Source organism: Phyllobates terribilis, unplaced genomic scaffold, assembly GCF_046119375.1.
Source record: "Phyllobates terribilis strain yellow unplaced genomic scaffold, ASM4611937v1 Scaffold_1__5_contigs__length_1240528914, whole genome shotgun sequence".
NCBI lineage: Eukaryota > Metazoa > Chordata > Amphibia > Anura > Dendrobatidae > Phyllobates > Phyllobates terribilis.
In genome coordinates this window covers 1,230,225,517-1,230,253,018 of record NW_027362761.1, presented here as the reverse complement: position 1 = coordinate 1,230,253,018, position 27,502 = coordinate 1,230,225,517, and the positions used below count along the sequence as shown (strand labels likewise).

Here is a 27,502-nt window from a genome sequence, read left to right as displayed (position 1 = left end):
CTTTTAGACTTAGTATTAACTAACAGGCCAGACAGAATAACTGAGGTGCAGGTCGGGGGGCACCTGGGAAATAGTGACCCCAACATTATACAATTCCACATGTGCTTCAGTAGGTGCCCAGCAAGGGAGTCACAAAAACACTGAACTTCAGCTAAGAGATGCCCTTCACCTTATAGACTGGGATAGGATCTTCAGTAATAGGAGCACGGATAGAAAATGGGAAATTTTCAAAACAGTCCTACATAGTCACTGTAGAAGGTACATACCTTATGGGAATAAAAGGGCTAGGAATAGGAGGAAGCCAATGTGGCTAAATAAGGAAGTCAAGAGGGCAATGAAAAACAAAAAAAGGGCTTTCAGTAAACTTAAACAAGAAGGCAGCGAGGAAGCGCTAATATCTTATAGGGAAAAAAACAAAATCTGTAAGAAACAAATAAGAATAGCAAAAGAGGAGACAGAGAGACTAATTGCCAAGGAAAGTAAAACGAATCCCAAACTGTTCTTTAACTATATAAACAGTAAAAGGATTAAAACTGATGGCGTTGGCCCATTGAAAAATAACCTGGGTAAAATCATAGAGGGTGATGAGGGTAAAGCGAACCTACTCAATAGCTTCTTCTCCACTGTTCTCACAAAAGAAAACAATTTATCGGAGGAAATGCAGAGTGATAAAGTAAACCCTCCGCTAAATATCACCCACCTAACCCAGGAGGAAGCTCAGAAACGCCTAAATAATATCAAAATAGACAAGTCACCAGGCCCAGATGGCATACACCCCCGGGTACTAAAAGAATTAAGTAATGTGATAGACAGGCCGCTGTATCTTATATTCAAGCACTCTTTATGGACAGGGACTGTCCCACTAGACTGGCGCCAAGCAAATGTGGTACCAATATTCAAAAAGGGGTCTAAAAGTGACCCTGGGAACTATAGAGCAGTCAGCTTAACGTCTGTTGTGGGTAAATTGTTTGAAGGATTTCTTAGAGATGCTATTGTAGAATATCTTAATGATAATAACTGTCTAACTCCATATCAACATGGATTCATGAGGGATCGCTCCTGATGGCCTTCTACGAGGAGGTGAGCTCACAGCTGGACCGGGGAGAGGCAGTGGATGTTGTAGACCTTGACTTCTCCAAAGCGTTTGATACCGTGCCACACAAAAGGTTGGTATATAAAATGAGAATGCTTGGTCTGGGGGATAATGTGTGCAAGTGGGTAAATAGCTGGCTGAGTGATAGAAAGCAGAGGGTGGTTATCAATGGAGTAAGCTCAGGGGGTGTCAGGGTTACTAGCGGGGGGCCTCAAGGGTCTGTCTTGGGCCCTATATTATTTAATATATTTATTAATGATCTAGTGGAAGGGTTGCATAGTAAAATAGCAATATTTGCAGATGATACTAAACTTTGTAAAGTAGTTAATACAGATGAGGATAGGGCACAGCTACAGGAGGATTTAGATAAATTGGGGAGTTGGGCCAAAAAATGGCAAATGGGGTTCAATGCCGATAAATGTAAGGTCATGCACATGGGAAAGAAAAACAGCAGTCACCCATACATATTAAATGGGAAACCGTTGGGGAAATCTGACATGGAGAAGGACCTGGGCGTCTTGGTTAACAACAAATTAAATTGGAGTGCCCAGTGTCAGGCAGCAGCTGCGAAGGCAAATAGAGTCATGGCATGCATCAGAAGAGGAATAGGGGTATATGATGAGAACATTGTTCTTCCTCTGTATAAAGCGCTGGTAAGGCCGCACTTAGAATATTGTGCACAGTTCTGGGCTCCGGTGCTCAGGAAAGACATATTGGAGCTAGAGAGGGTACAAAGGAGGGCGACTAAGGTAATAAAGGGAATGGAGGGACTAGAATACCCAGAGAGGTTGTCAAAATTAGGCCTATTTACATTGGAAAAGAGAAGGCTTAGGGGAGACCTCATAAACATGTATAAATACATCAGGGGGCAGTACAGAGATCTCTCCCATGACCTGTTTATACCAAGGATGGAGACAAAGACGAGGGGGCACACTATGCGTCTGGAGGAAAGGAGGTTCCTGCACCAGCATAGAAGGGGATTCTTTACGGTCAGAGCCGTGAGACTCTGGAACTCTCTGGGAGAGGAAGTGGTGATGTCCAACTCACTTAATGAGTTCAACAGAGGCCTGGACGCCTTTCTGGAGAACAATAAAATTACATCTTATGCTTAGTTAATTAATCCTGGGATTTAATCTGACTGCCAGATTGGAGTCGGGAAGTGAATTTTTCCTCAATGATGTAAATTGGCCTATACCGCATGGGTTTTTTTTTTTTGCCTTCCCCTGGATCAACGCTGTGGAATAGCTGCAGTGCACAAGAAATAGGCTGAACTGGATGGACGCTTGTCTTTTTTCGGCCTTATAAACTATGTAACTATGTAACTATGAGACGTTACTGATCTGCAAGTGATAAAAAAGTGGAAACAAAATTTTCCAAACCTCCTGGATTTCTTTAGTCCAGAGTTTGAGCCACGCACAGAGATCCCTTGCTATCACTATGCTATGGTCGTCTGAGGAAGGTTCTGCCTCTGAATGCACTTGGGCAATTCATCCAGATCCTCTGCCAGCAGCTTCTGTGTAATCAACAACCAATAATATGCTCGATGGGAGACAAGTCCTGAACCTATGTAGCCATGGGAGCAAGTTTCAACCACCCTTGCTGCGTACAGTAGTGTGAGGAACATGTGGCATGGTGTTGTTCTTCTAAAAGGCGCTCCTGAGACACTTTGGAGAAATGGCCGTACCACTGGTTCAACAAACAAATCAATGTAATGCTTAGCTGTTAGTGCATCTGAAATGGAAATTACAGGGGTCCAGCTACAATAAATGATATCCCACGTCAAATTCTTGGGTGTACTACGTTACTTCATGAAGGCCTCTTCATAGCATTGCCCACCTGGCCTCCAGACCAATCTCCTGCCATCACTAAATGCAAGACAGTCAGGACTCATTGCTGAAGAGTAGAGACCTCCATTACAGGCTCCATTGCTGTCTTGCTCTGCACCATAATGGCCTTTAAAAGTGATGGGGTGAGGTCAGTGGACTCCTGTAATTGGATTTCCAACTTGTAGCCCAAGTCTTTCTTGTTGCTATAATTTCAATGTTGAGGAGAGTTCTATGCCGAGAACAGCCTTCTCCGATACTTCAGGCTCCGAATGAGCAACGTCCAAAATTACAGGGCCCCTGGTTTGAGTTCTAAGATTAGCCCCCAATATTACAGATGAGATGGAGACGTTCTGTTTTTTCACATGGACGTTTATTAGACACAGGACACATTGTTTATAGAGACCTTAGTGACTGCGGCTCCATCATGTGATCAGCTATGTAATAAATACCCCAAACCTGCCCCAATACAAGAAATTATAGACCGCACTAGAGAAATCCAAAAAGTATGAAGACCACACAACCATGACAGTCGCTCCTCCCAACATGGCCTCTGGATCAGCAAGTGCCTGAAAGAAAAAGGGGAACATGAGAGTTATGGTTCCTCTGTATGGAGGAAGGAGGACAACGGGAAACATGAGACTTATGGCTCCTCTGTATGGAGGAAGGAGGACAACGGGGAACATGAGACTTATGGCTCCTCTGTATGGAGGAAGGAGGACAACGGGGAACATGAGACTTATGGTTCCTCTGTATGGCGGAAGGAGGACAATGGGAAACAAGAGACTTATGGTTCCTCTGTATGGAGGAAGGAGGACAACGGGGAACATGAGACTTATGGTTCCTCTGTATGGAGGAAGGCCCCTCAAGGGTCCAAAGGGAATAAATAGGAGACAAATGCATCAAAAAGTTATTCAACATGGCTGACTGTCAAATCCGGCTGTAATCTGTGCCGAAACATGATCCTCAGGTGTGACGAGAGACATGAATCTGGGCAGAAACAATATGTTGGGTGGCATGAAGAAGAGCATTGTGATATGGCCTGAACTGGTCTATCATGCCACTACTAGCAGGGGCCCCACTGGTCTAACATACCCACTGCTAGCAGGGGCCTTGCTAATCTTACATACTCACTGCTAGCAGGGGCCCCACTGGTCTAACATACCCACTGCTAGGAGGGGCAACACTGGTCTAACATACCCACTGCTAGCAGGGGCCCCACTGGTCTAACATACCCACTGCTAGCAGGGGCCCCACTGGTCTAACATACCCACTGCTAGCAGGGGCCCCACTGATCTAACATACCCACTGCTAGCAGGGGCCCCACTGGTCTAACATACCCACTGCTAGCAGGGGCCCCACTGGTCTAACATACCCACTGCTAGCAGGGGCCCCACTGGTCTAACATACCCACTGCTAGTGTGGCACCCCAGGGGTCTGGTTACCACAGTAATAGAGATATTATGTCTGAGAGCAAGTGGGAGGTTTCTCTGGTCAGGAGCCCTAAGCATGCAACATGGCCCGCCCAGACCTGGGAGGGGAGGAATCTGCCCTTATAAACTGGGTCTGGGGCGGGATTAGTTAGTCAGTGCCTGGAGAGAGAAAGAGTTGAGTTCCAGGCACAGGGAAAGTGACAACAGGAGCTCTGTAGGAGCAGGAGCGAGTGCCAGAGGCTGGAAGCTAGAAGGCTCGCCTTGGCTGAAGACACTAACCCGGACACGGAGTCCGAGGCTGTGGGGACATCCAGGTCCAGCAGCAGAATCCAACCGGCAGGGGATTCCATGTCCTCTGGCCCTAGAAACCCGAAGGCACGGTCACAAGCAAGGGACCAGCACCGCCATCGTGAAGCGAAGGCTAACGGAAGGCCCCAAGTCACCGGCCATACGGGTGAGCACCACACGGTATACTCAGGGACGTGGGCTACTTCTACCCGCATAGAGCAAGGTAGCCAGGAAAGAGTGCAGATAGTCGGGGAGGCCTACAACTCCACCTGGCCAGGGGAGATCCTGCTTGCTCACAGACTGACCAGGCCCCTACTGCTAACCAGTACTCCCGGGAGGGTCTGCTTTATACCATCAGTAAAGACCCTGAACTGCACCACACGTCTCTGTGATTCCTTGCCGCACCAGCACCATTACTACTGGGACGCTCACACCATCACTCCCATCATCTCTCACATTAGCTGCCCTGAGGCAATACTTCTCCCGTGGGGAGTTATCCCATACTCGGCTGCGCAAACAACATCAGCCTCAGCGGTCGGCAGCGCAGCGGCGGTCCCCACTGACCGCAATCCACGGGTGACGTAGTCGGACAATTACAATACCAATAGACTGCCACTGGTTTGACCGCCCTGGGCACGGACCGGGTCACCGCCACGGAGAACTACAACCCCCAGCGATCCGGCTCCGGGTATCCCCCTGCACCGCACAGGCCCAGGGGGCGCGTCAACTTTGGCGTAGTCGGCAGGATTTCGTGCCCGCAACCACCGGGTACTGCGTGCCTGAAAAAGACATTTGAACTTACCTGTGGTGAAGTTTCCCGCCGTCCGGAGTCGTTTCCCGCCATCCGGAGCCGATTCCCGCCATCAGACGCCATCTTGGGTCGTTTCCCGCCGTCTTCCCGCCATCCGCAGCTGCTTCCCGCCATCGGACGCCATCTTCGGGACGCCGCGCGGGAAGAAGAGGGGCGTGGACGCCGAAAGCGCGCGAGATCCAAAGCTCCGCCCCACGCACTGACGCTGCGCAAGGTCCTGGAAGGGAGGAAGAGCGACGCTGACGTCATCGGAGCGCGACGCCAGGTCCTCGACCCCGACGATTGACTACGGAGCCGCGGCCTACGGAAGAAGAGCATCGCAAGGTAGGCCACGGTCCACTAGGGGGGAAGGAGGATGTCGGACACCGAGGGGAGCTCCACTGCCACAGCCACCGCCAGCGCAACCGCTGCAGCAGTCATGCCATTCACCATGCCCTATATCCCGGGGGCAACCTGGCTACCCCAGTACTCAGGAGAGTCACATACCCTGAGTGACTTTAGGGAAAGACTTGATAGCCTCTTCCAGGTGTACCCCCTCACGGAAGAGCAAAAAGTAAGCATCCTGGTGGCCCAATTAATTGAGGCAGCCCAAAGGGAGGTAAAGTCCTGGTCACCTAGGAAGAAGAGGACTGTCAGAGAAATACTAGCCCGGCTAAAAGACACATTTGACACCCGCACCTCAGCTGAAATAAAACTCAGATTTTACAGGTGCAAACAACGGGCACATGCAAGTATAAGGGACTATGCTCTAAACCTACAAGAGGCCCCGAGAGCCATTAAGCAGGCAGACCCTGACGGCGTGGGAAATGAAGATAAGCTGTTGACTGAACAATTTATTGAGGGTCTACTGTGCAATGCCCATCGAACCCAGTTGCGGGCAATGGCCTTACAGGACCCTGACCTGGACTTTGCACAGTTCAAGGACAGAGCCATCCGGGTGCTCCGAGAACCGGCACCAGGTGGCGCTGTGACCCACAGGCGCCCTGCTATCACTTATCACCAGGAGACGGCACCCTTGGCTGCAGGGCCTGTGGGAGCTGATGCGCAGGCTTTGAACAATGACCCGGCTACAGACCTGCACCATCAGGTCCAAGAGCTGACTAAGAGCGTTGCCGCGCTAACCAGAACTGTGCAGTCTTTACAGGTCTCTTCTCCAGAAAAGATCCAGCTGGCATCCGGACCGGAGGACGTCCCGTGGCGCCGACTGAGGAGGACCCCACCGGCCAGAGGAAGACCCAGCGACAGATACAACGAGGACGGACCGCCCATCTGCCGCCGCTGCAATCAACCCGGACATATGGCAAGGTACTGTCATTTAAACGGGCACAACCTGGGGTAGAGGGCCAACCCCCAGGCATAAGATCATCAGGCCCATCAAACTGGCGTGACAAATACGTAGGGGGACGTCCGGTCTTGCCTGTGGTACTGGATGGCATTCCTATGAGTGCCCTACTAGACACCGGGTCACAGGTCACCACCATCCCGTACGTGCTCTTCAAGCAGTACTGGAATGACTCGGACATAACCCGCTACCCAGATGACGACCTGAGCATTATCGCCAGCAATGGTCAGCCCGTGCCAGAGATAGGATTTAAGGAAATGACCATCAAGGTCGGTAAAGTTGAACTGCCGGCACAAGGACTTATCATTGTGGACATTGACCGTCGCGAGAGTCACCCAAAAATTACCCTAGGTACTAACGTAATTGAAAACTGTCTTGCAGAGGTGATTCTTATTTTGCAACAGGTTGCCAAGAACGCCAGTTCCAGCCAGCAGCGTGTGCTCCAAAAAGAGATCCGGGCACTGATGAAGCGGCAACAAGTGGAACTATCTGGTGGTGAGATAGGTAGAGTGAGAATGTGTGACCCGTTCCCTATTGCCATGCCCCCAAAAAGTGAGATGATGATTTGGTGCCGGGCAGCTATTGGTCTAAGAGGTAGAGACTACCAAGCAATGGTAGAACCCGTCTACTCAGACAGTAGGCCCACCATTTTGACAGCACGGGGGGTGGTCGATGTACGCCATGGGAGGGTGCCCGTCCGCATCATCAATATCGGGGAGAGAGAAGTATACCTGCCCCGGTATGCCACGCTAGCCAAATTGTTCACCATCAACCAGAACTCTGTACAGGCCGTGGAACCCTTGCCTCCATCTCAACCAGAGGAAGGTAACGGCTCTAAGAAACCAATGGAGGACTGGTGTCAGCAACTGCATTTGGGTACTGACTCCACTCCCTCACACCAAAAACAGGGAGTCTATCGGGTGGTTCAAGAGTACGAGAGAGTGTTTAGTAAACACCCGCTAGACTTCGGGCGAGTAAAGGGGGTAGAACATCACATCCCAACGGGAGACCATCCTCCCATAAAGGAGAGATATCGACCCGTACCCCCTGCACACTATCAACACGCCAAGGGGATGCTAAAAGACATGAAGGAGGCTGGGGTAATTAGGGACAGCTGTAGGCACTGGGCAGCTCCACTAGTCTTAGTGAAAAAGAAAGACAACACCATGAGAATGTGTGTAGACTACAGGAAGGTCAACCGTATCACACACAAAGATGCGTACCCGTTACCAAGGATAGAAGAGTCCTTAGCTGCATTAAAATCTGCTAACTTCTTCTCTACTTTGGACCTCACTAGCGGGTACTGGCAGGTTCCTGTAGCAGAGGCGGACCGGGAGAAGACCGCATTCACCACCCTGATGGGACTCAGCGAATTTAACTGTATGCCGTTCGGGCTCTGCAACGCACCAGGAACCTTCCAACGGTTGATGGAATGCTGTCTGGGACACCGGAACTTCGAGATGGTCCTATTATACCTGGACGACGTCATCGTCTATTCCAAGACCTATGAGGACCATCTGGAACACCTGGCAGAAGTGTTTGAAGCCCTGGCAAACTATGGCCTAAAGGTAAAACCCTCAAAGTGTCATCTACTGAAGCCAAAGGTACAGTACCTGGGACACGTGGTGAGTGCTGACGGAGTAGCCCCCGACCCTGACAAGATCACCGTGATTAAGGACTGGCCAAGACCATCCAGCATAAAGGAAGTGCGGCAGTTCCTCGGGTTGGTAGGCTACTACCGAAGATTCATTCCCAGTTTAACCAAGAAGGCAGCTCCTATGCAGGACCTCCTGATAGGCCAGTCCAGGAAGGCCAAAAACCAGAAGCCACCCTTCAAATGGGAAAAGCTGGAAGAGGAGTCCTTCCGCCAGCTGAAGATGGCCCTCACGGGGGATGAAATCCTGGCGTACCCTGATTACAGCCAGCCCTTTATCCTCTACACGGACGCAAGCAACATCGGGCTAGGAGCCGTACTGTCCCAGATCCAGCAGGGGAGAGAACGGGTAATTGCTTACGCCAGCCGAAAGCTGCGACCCACGGAAAGAAACCCTGAGAATTACAGCTTGTTCAAGCTAGAGTTCCTGGCAGTGGTGTGGGCAGTAACCGAACGTTTGAAGCATTACCTTGCCTCTTCATACCAGGGCAGGTATACTTCTCTCTCCCCGATATTGATGATGCGGACGGGCACCCTCCCATGGCGTACATCGACCACCCCCCGTGCTGTCAAAATGGTGGGCCTACTGTCTGAGTAGACGGGTTCTACCATTGCTTGGTAGTCTCTACCTCTTAGACCAATAGCTGCCCGGCACCAAATCATCATCTCACTTTTTGGGGGCATGGCAATAGGGAACGGGTCACACATTCTCACTCTACCTATCTCACCACCAGATAGTTCCACTTGTTGCCGCTTCATCAGTGCCCGGATCTCTTTTTGGAGCACACGCTGCTGGCTGGAACTGGCGTTCTTGGCAACCTGTTGCAAAATAAGAATCACCTCTGCAAGACAGTTTTCAATTACGTTAGTACCTAGGGTAATTTTTGGGTGACTCTCGCGACGGTCAATGTCCACAATGATAAGTCCTTGTGCCGGCAGTTCAACTTTACCGACCTTGATGGTCATTTCCTTAAATCCTATCTCTGGCACGGGCTGACCATTGCTGGCGATAATGCTCAGGTCGTCATCTGGGTAGCGGGTTATGTCCGAGTCATTCCAGTACTGCTTGAAGAGCACGTACGGGATGGTGGTGACCTGTGACCCGGTGTCTAGTAGGGGTTCACCGTGTACACGGACAACAACCCGTTGACACATCTGGACACTGCAAGACTGGGTGCCCTGGAGCAGAGATGGATGGCCCGCTTGTCCAATTTTAAGTTCACAATCAAATACCGGGCAGGACGCTCCAATACCAAAGCGGACGCCCTGTCCAGGATGCCAAACCTACCGGACGAAGGGGAGGATCCAGAAGAATTGGAAGAGATCGAACTCCCTGCGTTTCACCGTCATGGGATTACCCAGTATTCCCACCGTGTGAGGGGCCAGCGATCCGCTACGTTCAACCCCTTACCCCACTACAACTGGGCGGAGACGCAAGACAGTGACCCCGCAGTCCGTCTGGTGAAGGAGATGCTGACCCAGGCTGACGCCCGCCTGGACCCAGATGCTCCGGAAGAGACCAAGCAACTGTGGACGGAGAAGAGCAGACTGTTTCTCTACAAGGAGAAGTTGTGCCGCAGAATGGTCAATTCCCGGACACATGAACTGATCTGGCAGGTTGTGGTACCGAGACGGGACGCAGCTATGGTGCTGGAGGCCTACCACAATGGAGCAGGGCACTTCGGATGGAAGAAGCTGGAGTTCCTGCTGCGTGAACGGTCCTACTGGATAGGCATGAGAGGAGCCATTGAGAGGTGGTGTAGAGACTGTGGCCCATGCAATCTAAGAAGAAGGGACCGTGCCAGCCAGAGGACTCCCCTGCAGCCCATCATCACCAGGCAGCCGCTGGAACTGGTCGCTCTGGACCATGTTAAACTGGCTCCAAGCAGAAGCGGGTATGTCTACGCCCTAACCATCGTGGATCACTACTCCCGGTTCCTGGTGGTGGTCCCTGTCAAAGACCTGACTGCTCAGACAGCGGCCAGACCCTTCCAGCTGCACTTCTGCCGCCCACACGGGTACCCGGACCAAGTGCTGACGGACCAAGGACCAGCCTTCGAAGCGGAGGTCTTCCAGGAGTTCTGCAACCTGTATGGCTGCAAGAAGATAAGAACAACGCTCTATCACCCCCAAACCAATGGACTCTGCGAGAAGATGAACCAGGTGGTGATAGAGCTGCTAAAAACATTTCCCCTGGAAGAACGCAGTCTGTGGCCTGAGAAACTGCCCGATCTGGTGGACCTGTATAACCACATCCCGGTAGGTTCCACCAACTGTACCCCGGCTTACCTAATGCGAGCAAGACCTGGTAAGCTGCCAGTTGACCTGGATATGGGAGTCCTGATACCCGAGGACACCTCGCCAGAGACAGACTGGGATACAGAACGGCAGCAGCAGTACCGGAAAGTACAGGAGAGCGTCGAGCGAAGTCTCTGTCAATCAAGAGAAAGGCAGGAGAGGACTTATAACCAACATGCTCCCGCTGTTCCCCTGGTACCTGGAGAGCAGGTCTTGAAAAGAAAAAGGTGGCTCCATAAGTTGGACGACCAGTGGGAAAAGGACCCATACACCGTACTACCCTCAAGCCACAATAATCCAAAGGTGTACGTCATCAGCAAGGATGGAGGAGAGACCACAGCCACTGTCTCCAGAGACCACCTGAAAAAGTGCCCCGAGAAGTTGCAAAGCACAGATGAAGATCAGGAAGACCCTCAACCCGTAGAGGAAAAGGAGGAAATGATCAGCACCGTACTCGGAGACTTTCCCCGGTCCTGGACACAAGTAAACAATGCTATCGTGGTGCCCATCCTCACCTTTCTCCAGCCAGCCCCTCAAGTGCCTACAGAAGACCAGGTAGAGCTGGAAGAGCAGCCGGCCCAGGAGGCAGAAGAATCCACACCAGCAGCACAGGAGAATCAACCCTCTGCTAGTAGTGAGCCTGCCGTGCCTCTAGTGAGCCAAAGAGTGCGCAGACAGCTGCCCAGCTTACCCATAACATCCCCTACACCCTGTAGTGCAGGACCAGTTAGTGAGCTCCGTAGATCCACTAGAGTCACTAGAGGTCAGATGCCCGCTCGCTGGAGAATCTAAACTAATGCACTGTGAATTTATCTGTTTAACTGTTCATGGTTTATGTTTGTTGCCTGTTATTAATTATGTTTCTCAGTTACCCTGCAGATTTCTTTGGACTAACAGGTTATGGACACTGGACAACCGGAACAGTTTTGTAGATAGTTGCACCTTGGTGCCTCTTGTGAAGACGGCCGCGGAAGAGAAAACCTGTCTGGCGTGGCCTACTTGCGGCCCAAAGTAGCTAGCTCCAGCCTTGCAGCCACGCCCAAGGACAACGCAAGGGGTTTGCTTTGGACAGGTCCCCTACTTCGCTTAAAACTTCACCTTGGGTGATATGGACACCCGGTTACGGACACGCCGTGACCTTTAAAGAACTAAAGCTTCTTGTAAATATGTTATTGTATTATTGTTATACCCTGCATTTATGTTTCTTTAAAAAAAATGTGTTTAGTCCCGTAGTACTAAAATTTACTAGGGGGGAATGTGGCACCCCAGGGGTCTGGTTACCACAGTAATAGAGATATTATGTCTGAGAGCAAGTGGGAGGTTTCTCTGGTCAGGAGCCCTAAGCATGCAACACGGCCCACCCAGACCTGGGAGGGGAGGAATCTGCCCTTATAAACTGGGTCTGGGGCGGGATTAGTTAGTCAGAGCCTGGAGAGAAAAAGAGTTGAGTTCCAGGCACAGGGAAAGTGACAACAGGAGCTCTGTAGGAGCAGGAGCGAGTGCCAGAGGCTGGAAGCTAGAAGGCTCGCCTTGGCTGAAGACACTAACCCGGACACGGAGTCCGAGGCTGTGGGGACATCCAGGTCCAGCAGCAGAATCCAACCGGCAGGGGATTCCATGTCCTCTGGCCTTAGAAACCCGAAGGCACGGTCACAAGCAAGGGACCAGCACCGCCATCGTGAAGCGAATGCTAACGGAAGGCCCCAAGTCACCGGCCATACGGGTGAGCACCACACGGTATACTCAGGGACGTGGGCTACTTCTACCCGCATAGAGCAAGGTAGCCAGGAAAGAGTGCAGATAGTCGGGGAGGCCTACAACTCCACCTGGCCAGGGGAGATCCTACTTGCTCACAGACTGACCAGGCCCCTACTGCTAACCAGTACTCCCGGGAGGGTCTGTTTTATACCATCAGTAAAGACCCTGAACTGCACCACACGTCTCTGTGATTCCTTGCCGCACCAGCACCATTACTACTGGGACGCTCACACCATCACTCCCATCATCCACATTAGCTGCCCTGAGGTAATACTTCTCCCGTGGGGAGTTATCCCATACTCGGCTGCGCAAACAACATCAGCCTCAGCGGTCTGCAGCGCAGCGGCGGTCCCCACTGACCGCAATCCACGGGTGGCGTAGTCGGACAATTACAATACCAATAGACTGCCACTGGTTTGACCGCCCTGGGCACGGACCGGGTCACAGCCACGGAGAACTACAACCCCTAGCGATCCGGCTCCGGGTATCCCCCTGCACCGCACAGGCAGGGGGCCCACTGTTCTAATGTGAGAGGGAGATGTGTGGACATTGCTGTGGTATGAGCCTCCGGCCACAAGAGGTCTCTGTTGCCTCTAAAAAACAAGCAGTAGTGAGGAGAGGAAGGAGATTGTGGTGAGCCGGTGTGTGCGGCGTGCTGGGAGTGTAACAGGACTTTGAGTGAAGGTGAAGCCTTGCCTGTGACTCTTGCCAAAGAGGAAGAATCACCTTGGGGGACGACTATGGTTGGATGCAGAGTTGGATTTCCCCCAAGGTATCTGAGTGACGAGAAGGGCTCTTTGCTAGTCTGACAGACTGAAACTTGCGCTCCTGTGACGAGGTCAGGACCCTCTCCTTAGTCTCCCAGCTAAGTGCCTGATCAGACAGCTTCTTCAGAGAACAGTTAATGGCCGGTAAGTCTTGAGCTCAGGCACCACCACAGGGATACCGGTGGATGCATGCATGCAAATAGCAGGAAGAGTTTGGTGCCAAACACAGGTTCTCAATTAAAGATATTGGTTGTAGGCAGGGTTGGGTGAACGTTAACTAGAGACTTCCCTCAGTGGTGAGATTGTGGATAGTTAGGATAACAGTATTGTAAAGTAGAAACTTGTTAAGTTTGTTAACTGTTGCGCTGCACCACTGCACGGACCGCCTTGTGCACCCATCTGATTACATCATACTCTGGGTAACACGCGGTTAAAGCACTAGGCGGAACCACTGGGTAGGCAAATTATAGTTCTTCTGTTAGTACATCCTGGTCCTGTCGGTTGTGCAGCGCAGGGGTCCTGGCTGTCTTGAGCTAGTTGTGTGTGAAGTTTATTTGTGTTCCTGTCTCGCATTGCCGGGGCAACCCAGTTCCTGTTCTTAGTAAAAAGGTGTTACCCAAACAAATTGTCTGCTAGTATCCTTTGTCCTCGGCCCGCTGTATTCTGAGAGACCTCCTCGGTACACGGTCTACACTAACATACCCACTGCTAGCAAGGGCCCCACTGGTCTAACATACCCACTGCTAGCAGGGGCCCCACTGGTCTAACATACCCACTGCTAGCAGGGGCCCCACTGGTCTAACATACCCACTGCTAGCAGGGGCCCCACTGGTCTAACATACCCACTGCTAGCAGGGGCCCCACTGGTCTAACATACCCACTGCTAGCAGGGGCCCCACTGGTCTAACATACCCACTGCTAGCAGGGGCCCCACTGGTCTAACATACCCACTGCTAGCAGGGGCCCCACTGGTCTAACATACCCACTGCTAGCAGGGGCCCCACTGGTCTAACATACCCACTGCTAGCAGGGGCCCCACTGGTTTAACATACCCACTGCTAGCAGGGGCCCCACTGGTCTAACATACCCACTACTAGCAGGGGCCTCATTGGTCTAACATACCCACTGCTACCAGGGGCCCCGCTGGTCTTATATACCCACTGCTAGCAGGGGCCCCGCTGGTCTTATATACCCACTGCTAGCAGGGGCCCCACTGGTCTAACATACCCACTGCTAGCAGGGGCCTCATTGGTCTAACATACCCACTGCTAACAGGGGCCCCACTGGTCTAACATACCCACTACTAGCAGGGGCCTCATTGGTCTAACATACCCACTGCTACCAGGGGTCCCACTGGTCTAACATACCCACTGCTAGCAGGGGCCCCACTGGTCTAACATACCCACTGCTAGCAGGGGCCCCGCTGGTCTTATATACCCACTGCTAGCAGGGGTCCCACTGGTCTAACATACCCACTGCTAGCAGGGGCCCCACTGGTCTAACATACCCACTACTAGCAGGAGCCCCGATGGTCACACCACGGTGTTATGATGGTAACATTTTGGTAATGTTAAGGTAAGGAGAATACGGAGAGGTCTAGACCAGGGTTCCTAATCTCCAGTCCTCACCGGCCACCAACACATCTTGTTTTCAGGATGTCCTTAGTATTGGACAGATGATGGAATTATGGCCTGCACAATAAGAAGCACATCCTGAAGACATGATGTGTTGGTGGCCGGTGAGGACTGGAGGTGAGGAACGCTGCTCTGGATTCTTCTGTCTTCGGGAGAATATCTTGTAGAATACCTTGTGTATGATGTTCTCACAGGATCCTCAGTGTTGGAGCCCAGGAGCTCCACACTAAGGGGTTGTACAGATCTCTGCAGCGTACAGTGAAACTCCGCACATCCTTCACATTGTAGCTCTGCTCCTCTGTGGTCTCTGTCACCTGAAAAATACAAATATATTTGCATATTATGTATGAGGAAGCTCACGCCTCCACTTCTCTACCCAATTCTGGAGTTGAGGATTAAAGCGATTGTCCACTACCTGGACAACTCCTTCTTAAAGGCAATATATCAGCAAGTTTGTGCAATTTAATCTGAGAGCATCATGATAGAGGGGCAGAGGGCCTGATTTCTGGGATTTGTTACTGATCAGGTTATGTGCTGTAGTTTAAAAAAAAATCAAGTGTTTTATCAGCTGGAGATTATCACTGCAGGACTAGGTCTCAGTGCAGGCCAGTCAGGCTAATCAGGGTAACCCCCCCCCACTACTGATTGGCAGCTTGTTGACAATGTACACAAGAAGCTGCCAATCAGGGGTGTGGGCGGGGTGGTTCACAGATCAGCATTCTGAGCACTGCTACATCTGCAGCATAGTAAACAGGGATCTATAAAAGCTGCACCAAGCATTCTGTGGCGCCCCTGAGGGTTCAGTCGCCACAGGGGTACTGCACCTCAGAACGAGGTGTGGTATCTCCTCTCCAAGGTAAGGATGGAGTACCTCACAGGACCCCAACCACACACTCAACGCTACACCACTCCAGTTCTGAAGGGCCCCTAAAGCACCATAGTGCTGCCCCGGGCCTGAATGGAGGAGTTGGGGGGAACCAAAGTTAGAGGGAACCACGTAGTGAGTGAGGGTGGAGGAAGCACTTTACTTTAGCACTTAATAGAATCATATTTAACTGGAGGCCATTTTAAGAACAGGGTCTTTGGTCGTGGGTCTTTGGGACGGCAAGTCAGTACAAAGCTTCTGCCGGCTGGAGGGTCCACGGTTCCCGGTCTCAGGCCTCGAGACGGGGGATTGGGGCAGAGTTAAAACCGGCTCTGTACCCGGTCAGAGTCCAACCAAGAAGGCCCAGGAGGGGAGCAGAGGAGCTAGGCTCCACAGGCAAAAGGATCTCAGGGAGTGCGGACGGAGCGGAGTCGCCACCTGCATACCTTATTCTGGCCCTGCCAGAGAGACCCTGCCGCAAGAGGGGGTACCGGTCCCCGATTATCTGACTTTGCACTTCACGTCTCTGTCGGAAAAGTCCGGAGGCTTATGTGGATCCCAGGGGGATACGGACGGAGCGGAGTCACCACCTGTATGCCCTAATCTGAGTTTATCCAGAGGGACCCGGCCTTACGCCACGTTCTCACCACTAGTCACCAAAAAGGGCACCCAGTCGGTCCGGGAACTACACGTTATCCACAAGGGACATCGCAGTACCCGTACGGGACTCAGTGGGGGACACAAGGCGGGAGAAGTTCAAACAAGAGAGAACACACTAGAGCGGGGGGGTCCTGTCAAGCGCTCCTGAACTACCTGGAGTGTGCTGAACCCCACGCTGGCGGCCGCAGCTCGCCATGTGACAGCAGAGAGAAGCTCTGAGCTGAGAAAACACTACCGTGAGTAAAGACTTGGATGACTTCAACTACTGCCTCTGTCTGTTCTTTCCTCCGCGGCTCTGCACCCGCAAGCGCTCTATTCTGCATCCCTTCTCCTATGCTGCCCTGAAGCCCTGCTCCACCTGTGGGGAGCCGCACCACCTAAGCTGCCTGAACACCACTCTCAGAGGACTGTTGCAGCGCTGGTGATCCTCACCAGAAACCACGGGTGGCGTCACGAACATTCCCCTTCTCCCATACAAATCCCCCCCCCTCTTCCTTTCCTTTTAAGAGTGACCCCAGCGTACGGGCCTGGGAGCCGGCCACCACGACATCCCCCAAAACCAACAACAAGGCCCGGGCACCGAGTAGTTTGTCCCCCATCCCCTGGGCGCGTCATCTCTTCCTGGCGTCACAAACAGGATTTTGTGCCTGTGACAATGGCAGAAATCTATACCCATTGCCATCGGGTACTGTGCGCCTTTCCTAAAGACTGTATTTCCACATTCAATGTGGCGCCCGCCCAAGAAGAACGGGCGCCATTATGTGCAGGGAAGACAACAACAACTTAAGCCCTCCCATTGTGGGCCAGGTTCCTGAATGGCGCCAAAAGCTCAGACCGCCCATTGCCTTAGAGACATTCCGCATAGTTGTGTCCGTCAAGTCGGATGGGACGTCCCAAGGAGTGCCTGTCTGCGAGCAGCCATTGAACCGCCCCAGAAAGAGGAGGAGAAAGAGATTGAGACAAGGTGTGGCCTGGGCAAGTCTAGACAGACCACCCCTGGCAGCCGCGATGGAAGGAGAACAGGATGTGCCCTCCGTCATTGGCCCACGAGCAGCCACCTCTCTCACCCTGGAGGGATACAGTATTCACTTAACAGCGGAGGAGGCCGAGTTCCTCCGCGGCGAGGAGGCCCAGCGGAAAGCGGTCGCGGAGTGGAGAGAGGACCTGCCGGGGAAGTTTGCGGCCCGACGCCAAGACACGTCGCGCCACACCAGCGATGCCCCAGCCCAGGCGGAGAAGGAGGAAGACCAGGAGGCCGCATGCAGCCCAGGAGCGGGTAAGAGTGAAACCCCTGCCCCGGGAGCTGAGTTTGCTGACCTCTTCTTGGACCTCCTACCGTCGCCTCCATCCCTGGGAGCCACCGTTTGGGAGCAGCTACTGGCCCCGGACCCTGAGTCTCAAGCCGCCGCAGCCTCCGGAGGCCTGCTGCCCCTCCCGCTCCCGGAACCGCCAGCACCTGCCCTCGCCTGGGTGTACACACACCCGAACCCCGACTGGTCCGCAAGGGTCAAGGACCAGCAGCGGCCCCTGTTAACGCCGTTACCAGCACCCCCGGTTGCTTGCCCAAAAGCGGAGGAGTTTAGATGGGACAACCAGGGGGGGGATCTAATGGGGTTTCCCCAGGAGACCCAAACTGAGGCTTGACAGCGGGAAGAGTATTGTCAACGCGAGCTCCTCCAGCTAGAGAGGGAATGACGTACCCGGAGGGTCCGCTGTGAACAGTTGGAGGTGCAGTCAAAAGCCGCCAAGGCCCAAGCCGGACAGGCGGAGGCCTCCCGTCCTAGCCCCCGGGAGGAAGGACTAATCGTCCGGTTCCACCAGGAAGCGGGATGGGGCTTCATCCGCAGCCCCCAGTTCAAGCACGACGTCTTTGTAAATCGGTGGGACGTTGAGCCCCACTTGGAGCAAGGGCACCCCGACCGCAATCTGTACCTGGCAGATTTGGTCTCCTACACCCGCCACCACGGAGTACGTGGGTGGTACGCCTTAGAGGTGCACCGGGTGTTCAAGGAAGATGCCCCCCTGCACATTGCCACTGGTGACCGGTCCGGATCTGTGGGCAAACACGAGCCGTACCCCCGGTGGGGATACCACCACTAATGCGGCCCCGGAGGCTGAACTTCCTTGTTTTTCAGTTACTGTTCATGTTTTATTAAGACATTGTGTCTGCGGACAGTGAGCAGTCAACAAACTTTGTTGTAAATAGTTTGCACCTATTAAGGTGCCCCCTATTGGTTTTATACGCACATCAGACCTCAGAACAAAAACCAGTCTGGTGTGGCACAAACGGAGGTCCTACTCAGGATCACCATGCCCTGCAGCCACCCCAGGGCCTATGTGGAGGGTTTGCTTTGGACAGGTCCCTCATGCTGCTGAACTTGCACTTGTATAATCTTATCTAACGTTTCTATATATATATACAATGTTTTAGTATTTATCATGTAACCTGCAACGTTTAAGAAAAGTGCCTCCCATAAAGGGAAGATTGTTATTGTTTTGTTTAAAAAATTTTGAATGTCTGAAAAATACCATGTCTTTGCTCTATTGCAGCCTGCGGATGTGCTGTGTTTCACCAGGGGGGAATGTGGCACCCCTGAGGGTTCAGTCGCCACAGGGGTACTGCACCTCAGAACGAGGTGTGGTATCTCCTCTCCAAAGTAAGGATGGAGCACCACACAGGACCCCAACCACACATTCAACACTACACCACTCCAGTTCTGAAGGGGGCCTAAAGCACCATAGTGCTGCCCCGGGCCTGAATGGAGGAGTTGGGGGGAACCAAGTAGTGAGTGAGGGTGGAGGAAGCACTTTACTTTAGCACTTAATAGAATCATATTTAACTGGAGGCCATTTTAAGAACCGGGTCTTTGGTTGTGGGTCTTTGGGACGGCAAGTCAGTACAAAGCTGCTGCCGGCTGGAGGGTCCACGATTCCCGGTCTCAGGCCTCGAGAAGGGGGACTGGGGCAGAGTTAAAACCGGCTCTGTCCCCGGTCAGAGTCCAACCAAGAAAGCCCATGAAGGGAGCAGAGGAGCTAGGCTCCACAGGCAAAAGGATCTCAGGGGGTGCGGACGGAGTGGAGTCGCCACCTGCATACCTTATTCTGGCCCTGCCAGAGAGACCCTGCCGCAAGAGGGTGTACCGGTCCCCGATTATCTGACTTTGCACTTCACGTCTCTGTCGGAAAAGTCCGGAGGCTTATGTGGATCCCAGGGGGATACGGACGGAGCGGAGTCGCCACCTGTATGCCCTAATCTGAGTTTATCATGAGGGACCCGGCCTTGCGCCACATTCTCACCACCAGTCACCAAAAAGGGCATCCAGTCGGTCCGGGAACTACACGTTACCCACAAAGGACATCGCAGTACCCGTACGGGACTCAGTGGGGGATACAAGGCGGGAGAAGTTCAAACAAGAGAGGAACACACTAGAGCAGGGGGGTCCTGTCAAGCGCTCCTGAACTACCTGGAGTGTGCTGAACCCCACGCTGGCGGCCGCAGCTCGTCGTGTGACAGCAGAGAGAAGCTCTGAGCTGAGAAAACACTACCGTGAGTAAAGACTTGGATGACTTCAACTATTGCCTCTGTCTGTTCTTTCCTCCGCGGCTCTGCACCCGCCAGCGCTCTATTCTGCATCCCTTCTCCTACGCTGCCCTGAAGCCCTGCTCCACCTGTGGGGAGCCGCACCACCTAAGCTGCCTGAACACCGCTCTCAGAGGACTGTTGCAGCGCTGGTGATCCTCACCAGAAACCACGGGTGGTGTCACGAACATTCCCCTTCTCCCATACAAATTCCCCCCCCCTTCCTTTCCTTTTAAGAGTGACCCCAGGGTACAGGCCCGGGAGCCGGCCACCACGACATCCCCCAAAACCAACAACAAGGTCCGGGCGCCGAGCAGTTTGTCCCCCATCCCCTGGGCGCTTCAATTCCAATAAGTGACACATCCCTGGAATCAGGCTCTTCGCCACTACACTATGCTGCTGTCAGATTCCGTAGCAAAAGCCCGCTGACAGATTCCCTTTAAATACTATATTCACCCTTCTAAAATAAAAACACCATATAGTCCCCTCCTGTACCTGTACCACACGTGTCCTCCAGCACATCCACGGCTGCTATTCAGCTGCTGAGCTCACACTTTCTTCAGAAGAACCTCAGATACCACGGAAAAGTGTGAGTGCAGCAGCTTATTAGTGTCAGCTGATTGGCTGCAGCGCTCACATGGTATAACATGTCACGCAATCCTCGGAAGACCTGGCGCTGGTATAGGAGGTCAGTATATGGTATTATAGAAAGGGGTTGTCCAGATAGTGGAGAAACCCCTTAACTATGTGGAGGGATATAAAGATAGTGAAGCTATGGAATCTGGTGATTAGGAGGAACCTGAAGCAAATCCTGGTGAAGAGGTGAAATCTATAGAGCTTGTAAATGCAGCACTTAGTGAAGATGTAGAATCTGGAGGGAATGTGAAACCTGATTACAGTCTAAAACTTGGTGACAAAGTGAATCCTGATGGAGATGTTAAATCTGGTCACAATTTAGGATTTGGTGAAATGTGGGACCTGGTGAACGCTTAGGTTTTTGAATCCAACGTGGACAATTCCCAAGACATCATCTTATTACAAGCTGAAAACATAAGCTCCTTTGGAGGAGCCTCGTGTATTTCCACACTTTATTCCATAGACAATAGAAGAACCTTGTCTTGGTGACTTCTACTCACTTTAAGGTCATCTTCACACATGAATCTTTTACTCACACTGGTGTTGTTTCGATAGTTGACCCACAACTCGAACAGCAGAGGGAAGAAGGACAGATGACGGGTCCAAGATGGGTTTGACCAAATGATCTTCTCATTGGTGACAGCCAAGTTCTCCGGGGACCTGGGCACCACTAGAAGGCCAGAAAAAAAAGAAATCTGACTTTAACAGTGAAGGGATCAACGTTTATCCAACCTGAGACTGTGGAGAATGCCTTTTTCTTACAGAACACAGTGGGAAGCCAGAAGGTTTGTGATTGTGCAGTGCCTGGGGCAGGAGCAGGTAGGTCAGGGCAGGCAAGGAGATGCTTGTCAGTTTAGCGGCAGCAACAGCCGCCTCGACAACAGCAGTATTACAGTATAACGCAAGAAACGTTTTATGGGAAACATACTCTTTTGAAGATACACAAACAAGAAACCATTCCCAAAATAGGGCTAATTTTTTTTTTTTTTTTTAAAAGGCTTGGATGGCAATAAGCCGTAGCTTCTTCACTTTCAAAACAGTACTCCTGTTTTGTCTTCACATGAAAAGGGATGATTTTTGGATGGTATGAAAAAAAAGATGTTTAATTGTCTAGCCATTTTGTGACTAGAAAACCAGTTGCGGATCACAAAAAGGGATAATTTTTTACTCCTAGTTGAGAAACAATCACATATTTACTTTCAAAAGAGCACATCTGTTTTGTATCTTTAACTAAAGATATAGCTTTATCACAAGGCATCCAAAAATTATCACTTCAATTATCAAAGTGCTAAGCTCTTGATTCTCCCCAAACAGGGATCATTTTGCACACAACCGTTTAAAAATGCCACAATTTCTTCCATTTGTGCCACTTGACTATAAACCTCAGAAATTCATGCATCTGCCCCCAAAAGGGATAATTTTAGACTGTTTATACAGTATAATTAGCATAACAAACCGAAACTGCACTGTGTGGTTAAATACTCAGCTGGTTACCACCACTTACCATCCGTTTTCCCCTAGCCAGATGTCAGTTGGACATTAAAAGGCTGTGTTTGCATTACAGAGCTTAAAAGGGGACTGCAAGGGGAATTCAGTGCTCTACACCTATTCCAAGCACTTAAAGGTTTTTTAGTTATGCAGCAAATAGAACTTTTTGGAAAAAATCTGTGAATCTGGAGAATTCGAATTTCAAAAGATCCACTCATCTCTATTACTCACCAATATCTCGGATATAGATGGATATGTATCCTGTCCTATATTCACCATCAGACATGAGCTCGACAGACACATTAATGGGATGAACCTGCTCCTCAAAAGGACAGAAACCAGGAAGAGGAACGTCAAACACAAGAAGCTGATTCCCATTCTGTGAGATCTTCATTTCCTTCCAGCCTTGGTCCATTTTGGAGCTGAAGGACAAATCGGTGAATATTTAACCTGACAGAAAATCGTTTATGAGATCCAGACACATTGGGTCCATGTAATTCCACTTACTTGTTGGACTTTGCTCTCACCAGACTTTTGTGGACGAGTTTTTCAGCCAGTGAACATTGGAGAATAGGACTGGTATGTGAATCCACAGAGCAAGAGAAGGACAAGGGATTGTGTCCTGAGGGAATGGAAGTTTGGAATGACTTATGAGATCCCTACCATAACATAACAAGTGGGACAGGAAGCACTGATGAGATTCAACTAAACCTTGTGAAGGAGATCATTCGGGGAGCTCTACATAATCCCTATAGAGGAGTGGGACAAAAGGGACTGACAAAATCCAACTGAATGATGTGGAACAAATCATGTGGGCCAACTGAATGATGTGGAACAAATCATGTGGGGGTGCTCTACATGATCCCTATAGAGAAACGGGACAGGAATGACTGACGATATCCCTACCATAACCTTGTGGGGAGCTCTATAAGATCCCTATAGTGGAGTGGGAAAGGAAGGACTAATGAGATCCCTACAATAACATTGTGGAGGAGATCAAGTGAGGAACACTACATGATCTGTATATAGGAGCAGGACAGGAATGACTTACGAGAAGCCTACCCTAACCTTATGGAGGAGATCATGTGATGAGCAGGACAGGAATGACTTACGAGACCCCTACCCTAACCTTATGGAGGAGATCATGTGATGAGCAGGACAGGAATGACTTACGAGACCCCTACCCTAACCTTATGGCGGAGATCATGTGATGAGCAGGACAGGAATGACTTACGAGAACCCTTCCCTAAACTTATGGAGGAGATCATGTGATGAGCAGGACAGGAATGACTTACGAGAACCCTACCCTAACCTTATGGAGGAGATCACGTGATGAGCAGGACAAGAATGAAGATGAGATCCCTAATAAACCTTGTGGAGGAGATCATGTGAGGAACACTACATGATCTGTATAGAGGAGCAGGACAGGAATGACTTACGAGACCCCTACCCTAACCTTATGGAGGAGATCATGTGATGAGCAGGACAGGAATGACTTACGAGACCCCTACCCTAACCTTATGGAGGAGATCATGTGAGGAACAGGACAGGAATGAAGATGAGATCCCTAATAAACCTTGTGGAGGAGATCATGTGTGGCCTTACAATGCCCGTTCCAGTGTGTGGATGACCCGGTAAAAGTGTATTATCCATGGGGGATACATTTAGTGGGGATTTCCCATCATCCCTGATTCCTTCTCTCCCTCATAGTGTTTAGGGGCCCTGGCCCCACACCGTATCACGTTTGTGCCCCCAGGAGGCAGTGTTGTAGTGGTATTTATCTCCATGTAATAGTTCTGACTGCACCTACCTCTGTTTTCCCTCCCCCACACAGTCATGTGACAGCTAAGCTCCACCCAGTTGAAGATGATGGGCGATGTGGTCCTTACCTCTGTCTATCAGTATGTACTGGGAGTAGTTTTGATGGCTGTTGGTGCAGGTATAGAGGCCGGTGCAGCGGTGTCTCAGGGGGCGCAGGTGCAGGGTCTTCTGGTGCGTTGAGCCATTTACACAGTTATGAGGTGGAAAATTCCAGATAATTTTCTTGGCTTCTAGCGGACACTCGAGGACATGCGTCACTCTTTCTTTTACAGTATAATCTAGAAGAAAGGGATGTACGGAGCACGTGAGGAGACCCCAGTATGGTGGGACCGTCTATTATACATCATAGTGGAAGCCATGTATACAGCGATGTTAGACCGCTGCAGGACTCATGTATGTGATGTGGTATCATATGTACCGCCAGGTCATGCTCAGAAATACCGCAGTAATAGTCATGTGACTGACGGCATCAGGACCACCATCAGAAATGTCTAAGCCCCTTATGTGAAGTTATTAGGGTCTGTGCACACAGTGTCTCTTTCAGGCAGCTCTGCAGAGGAACCTTCCTGAAGAGGCGCTTGATAAACCCTAAAAAGAATAAACACAGGCGCTGCGATGTGGCTGCGACCAGCTGCGTGTCCACTCTGGGATCTAGTCTGTATGTATGTCCACAGTGGGGTCTTTATTGTATGTTTTTCCACTGTGGGTTCTCTGCTGCAAGTCTACAGTGCGTTTTGTGCTGTGTGTCCACTCTGCGTTCTCTACTGTGTGTCCACGTGGGTGCACGGCCCTACATCTCCTCCTCATCTCTGTCTACCACCCTACCCATCCTCTCCAGAGTGCTGCACCACCCTACATCTCCTCCTCATCTCTGTCTGCCACCTACCCATCCTCTCCACAGTGCTGCCACCTACCCATCCTCTCCACAGTGCTGCACCACCCTACATCTTCTCCTCATCTCTGTCTACCACCTACCCATCCTCTCCACAGTGCTGCACCACCCTACATCTTCTCCTCATCTCTGTCTACCACCTACCCATCCTCTCCACAGTGCTGCACCGCCCTACATCTCCTCCTCATCTCTGTCTATAACCCTACTCATCCTCTCCACCATGCGGCACCACCCTACATCTCCTCCTCATCTCTGTCTACCACCTACCCATCCTCTCCACAGTGCTGCACCGCCCTACATCTTCTCCTCATCTCTGTCTACCACCTACCCATCCTCTCCACAGTGCTGCACCACCCTACATCTCCTCCTCATCTCTCTCTATCACCTACCCATCCTCTCCACAGTGCTGCACCACCCTACATCTCCTCCTCATCTCTGTCTACCACCTACCCATCCTCTCCACAGTGCTGCACCACCCTACATCTCCTCCTCATCTCTGTCTACCACCTACCCATCCTCTCCACAGTGCTGCACCACCCTACATCTCCTCCTCATCTCTGTCTTCCACCTACCCATCCTCTCTACAGTGCTGCACCGCCCTACATCTCCTCCTCATCTCTGTCTACCACCTACCCATCCTCTCCACAGTGCTGCACCACCCTACATCTCCTCCTCATCTCTGTCTACCACCTACCCATCCTCTCTACAGTGCTGCACCGCCCTACATCTCCTCCTCATCTCTTTCTACCACCTACCCATCCTCTCCACAGTTCTGCACCACCCTACATCTCCTCCTCATCTCTTTCTTTCTATCACCCTACCCTTCCTCTCCATTGTGCTACACCCCCCTACATCTCCTCCTCATTTCTGTCTATAACCCTACTCATCCTCTCCACCATGCGGCACCACCCTACATCTCCTCCTCATCTCTGTCTACCACCTACCCGTCCTCTCCACAGTGCTGCACCGCCCTACATCTTCTCCTCATCTCTGTCTACCACCTACCCATCCTCTCCACAGTGCTGCACCGCCCTACATTTCCTCCTCATCTCTCTACCACCTACCCATCCTCTCCATAGTGCAGCACCGCCCTACATCTTCTCCTCATCTCTGTCTACCACCTACCCATCCTCTCCACAGTGCTGCACCGCCCTACATCTCCTCCTCATCTCTGTCTACCACCTACCCATCCTCTCCACAGTGCTGCACCACCCTTCATCTTCTCCTCATCTCTGTCTACCACCTACCTATCCTCTCCACAGTGCTGCACCGCCCTACATCTCCTCCTCAGCTCTGTCTACCAACCTACCCATCCTCTCCACAGTGCTGCACCGCCCTACATCTCCTCCTCATCTCTGTCTACCACCTACCTATCCTCTCCACAGTGCTGCACCACCCTACATCTCCTCCTCATCTCTGTCTACCACCTACCTATCCTCTCCACAGTGCTGCACCGCCCTACATCTCCTCCTCAGCTCTGTCTACCACCTACCCATCCTCTCTACAGTGCTGCACCGCCCTACATCTCCTCCTCATCTCTGTCTACCACCTACCCATCCTCTCCACAGTGCTGCACCGCCCTACATCTCCTCCTCATCTCTGTCTACCACCTACCTATCCTCTCCACAGTGCTGCACCACTCTACATCTCCTCCTCATCTCTGTCTACCACCTACCTATCCTCTCCACAGTGCTGCACCGCCCTACATCTCCTCCTCATCTCTGTCTACCACCTACCCATCCTCTCTACAGTGCTGCACCGCCCTACATCTCCTCCTCATCTCTGTCTACCACCTACCTATCCTCTCCACAGTGCTGCACCGCCCTACATCTCCTCCTCATCTCTGTCTACCACCTATCCATCCTCTCCACAGTGCTGCACCGCCCTACATCTCCTCCTCAGCTCTGTCTACCACCTACCCGTCCTCTCCACAGTGCTACACCGCCCTACATCTCCTCCTCAGCTCTGTCTACCAACCTACCTATGTTCTGCATTCCACTAATCCCTTAAACTGGACATTAGATATGATTGAGTATGTTGTGTTAACCCTTTCACTGAGTATGCTCGGGCGAGCTCCGAGTATTTACAGCTGCTCGGTGATATGGTTGAATCGCTCCCGTGTGCATGATTTGCGACTGTTTGACAGTTTTAATACATGTGAGGAATGATTGTTTCTTTTGCATTCCTCACATGTAATAAAGCTGTTAAACAGTTTCAAATCATGCACACAAGAGCGATTCAACCATATCACCGAGCAGCTGTAAATACTCGGAGCTCGCCCGAGCATACTCGGTGAAAGGGTTAACACAACATACTCGCTCAACACTACTGGAGATTCTTTATAATCTTAACCTCCTACTTCCATCTTCAAGACGTCTCTCGTGCTGTGCCAGCTCTCTGTAATGCACTTCCCCACACAATCTGATAAATTCCCAGAATGCAAAAATAAAGATAACGGCAGCCTTTGGTGCGTGAAAAAGAGGGTGGTCCCTTGAAACATTACCCAGGTGAGGATGATTGATTCTTGTTCTGAACCAAGTTAGAGATACCCCCAGCTGCCAAAGATTTATGAACCGCCATGACCCAGGAATTGGACTAAATCACCCCAATAACGGGAACCCCCAAATACTAGATACTCACAGTGCTGCGGCCAGGAGAC

At 51.4% G+C, this 27,502-nt stretch overlaps 1 protein-coding gene across 1 annotated transcript; it reads right to left on the bottom strand.

Moving 5' to 3' along the window:
- Positions 1 to 3,292: 3,292 nt before the first annotated feature.
- Positions 3,293 to 27,423, bottom strand: LOC141236104 (uncharacterized). The gene is made up of 8 exons (XM_073668226.1): positions 27,347 to 27,423; positions 27,203 to 27,264; positions 24,020 to 24,229; positions 22,638 to 22,752; positions 22,362 to 22,552; positions 21,179 to 21,312; positions 15,074 to 15,215; positions 3,293 to 3,485 (listed from the first exon to the last, which is right to left on the bottom strand). The coding sequence occupies exons 1-7, from the start codon at positions 27,421 to 27,423 to the stop codon at positions 15,090 to 15,092; spliced, it is 915 nt and encodes a 304-aa protein (XP_073524327.1). The 3' UTR covers positions 3,293 to 3,485; positions 15,074 to 15,089.
- Positions 27,424 to 27,502: the final 79 nt, after the last annotated feature.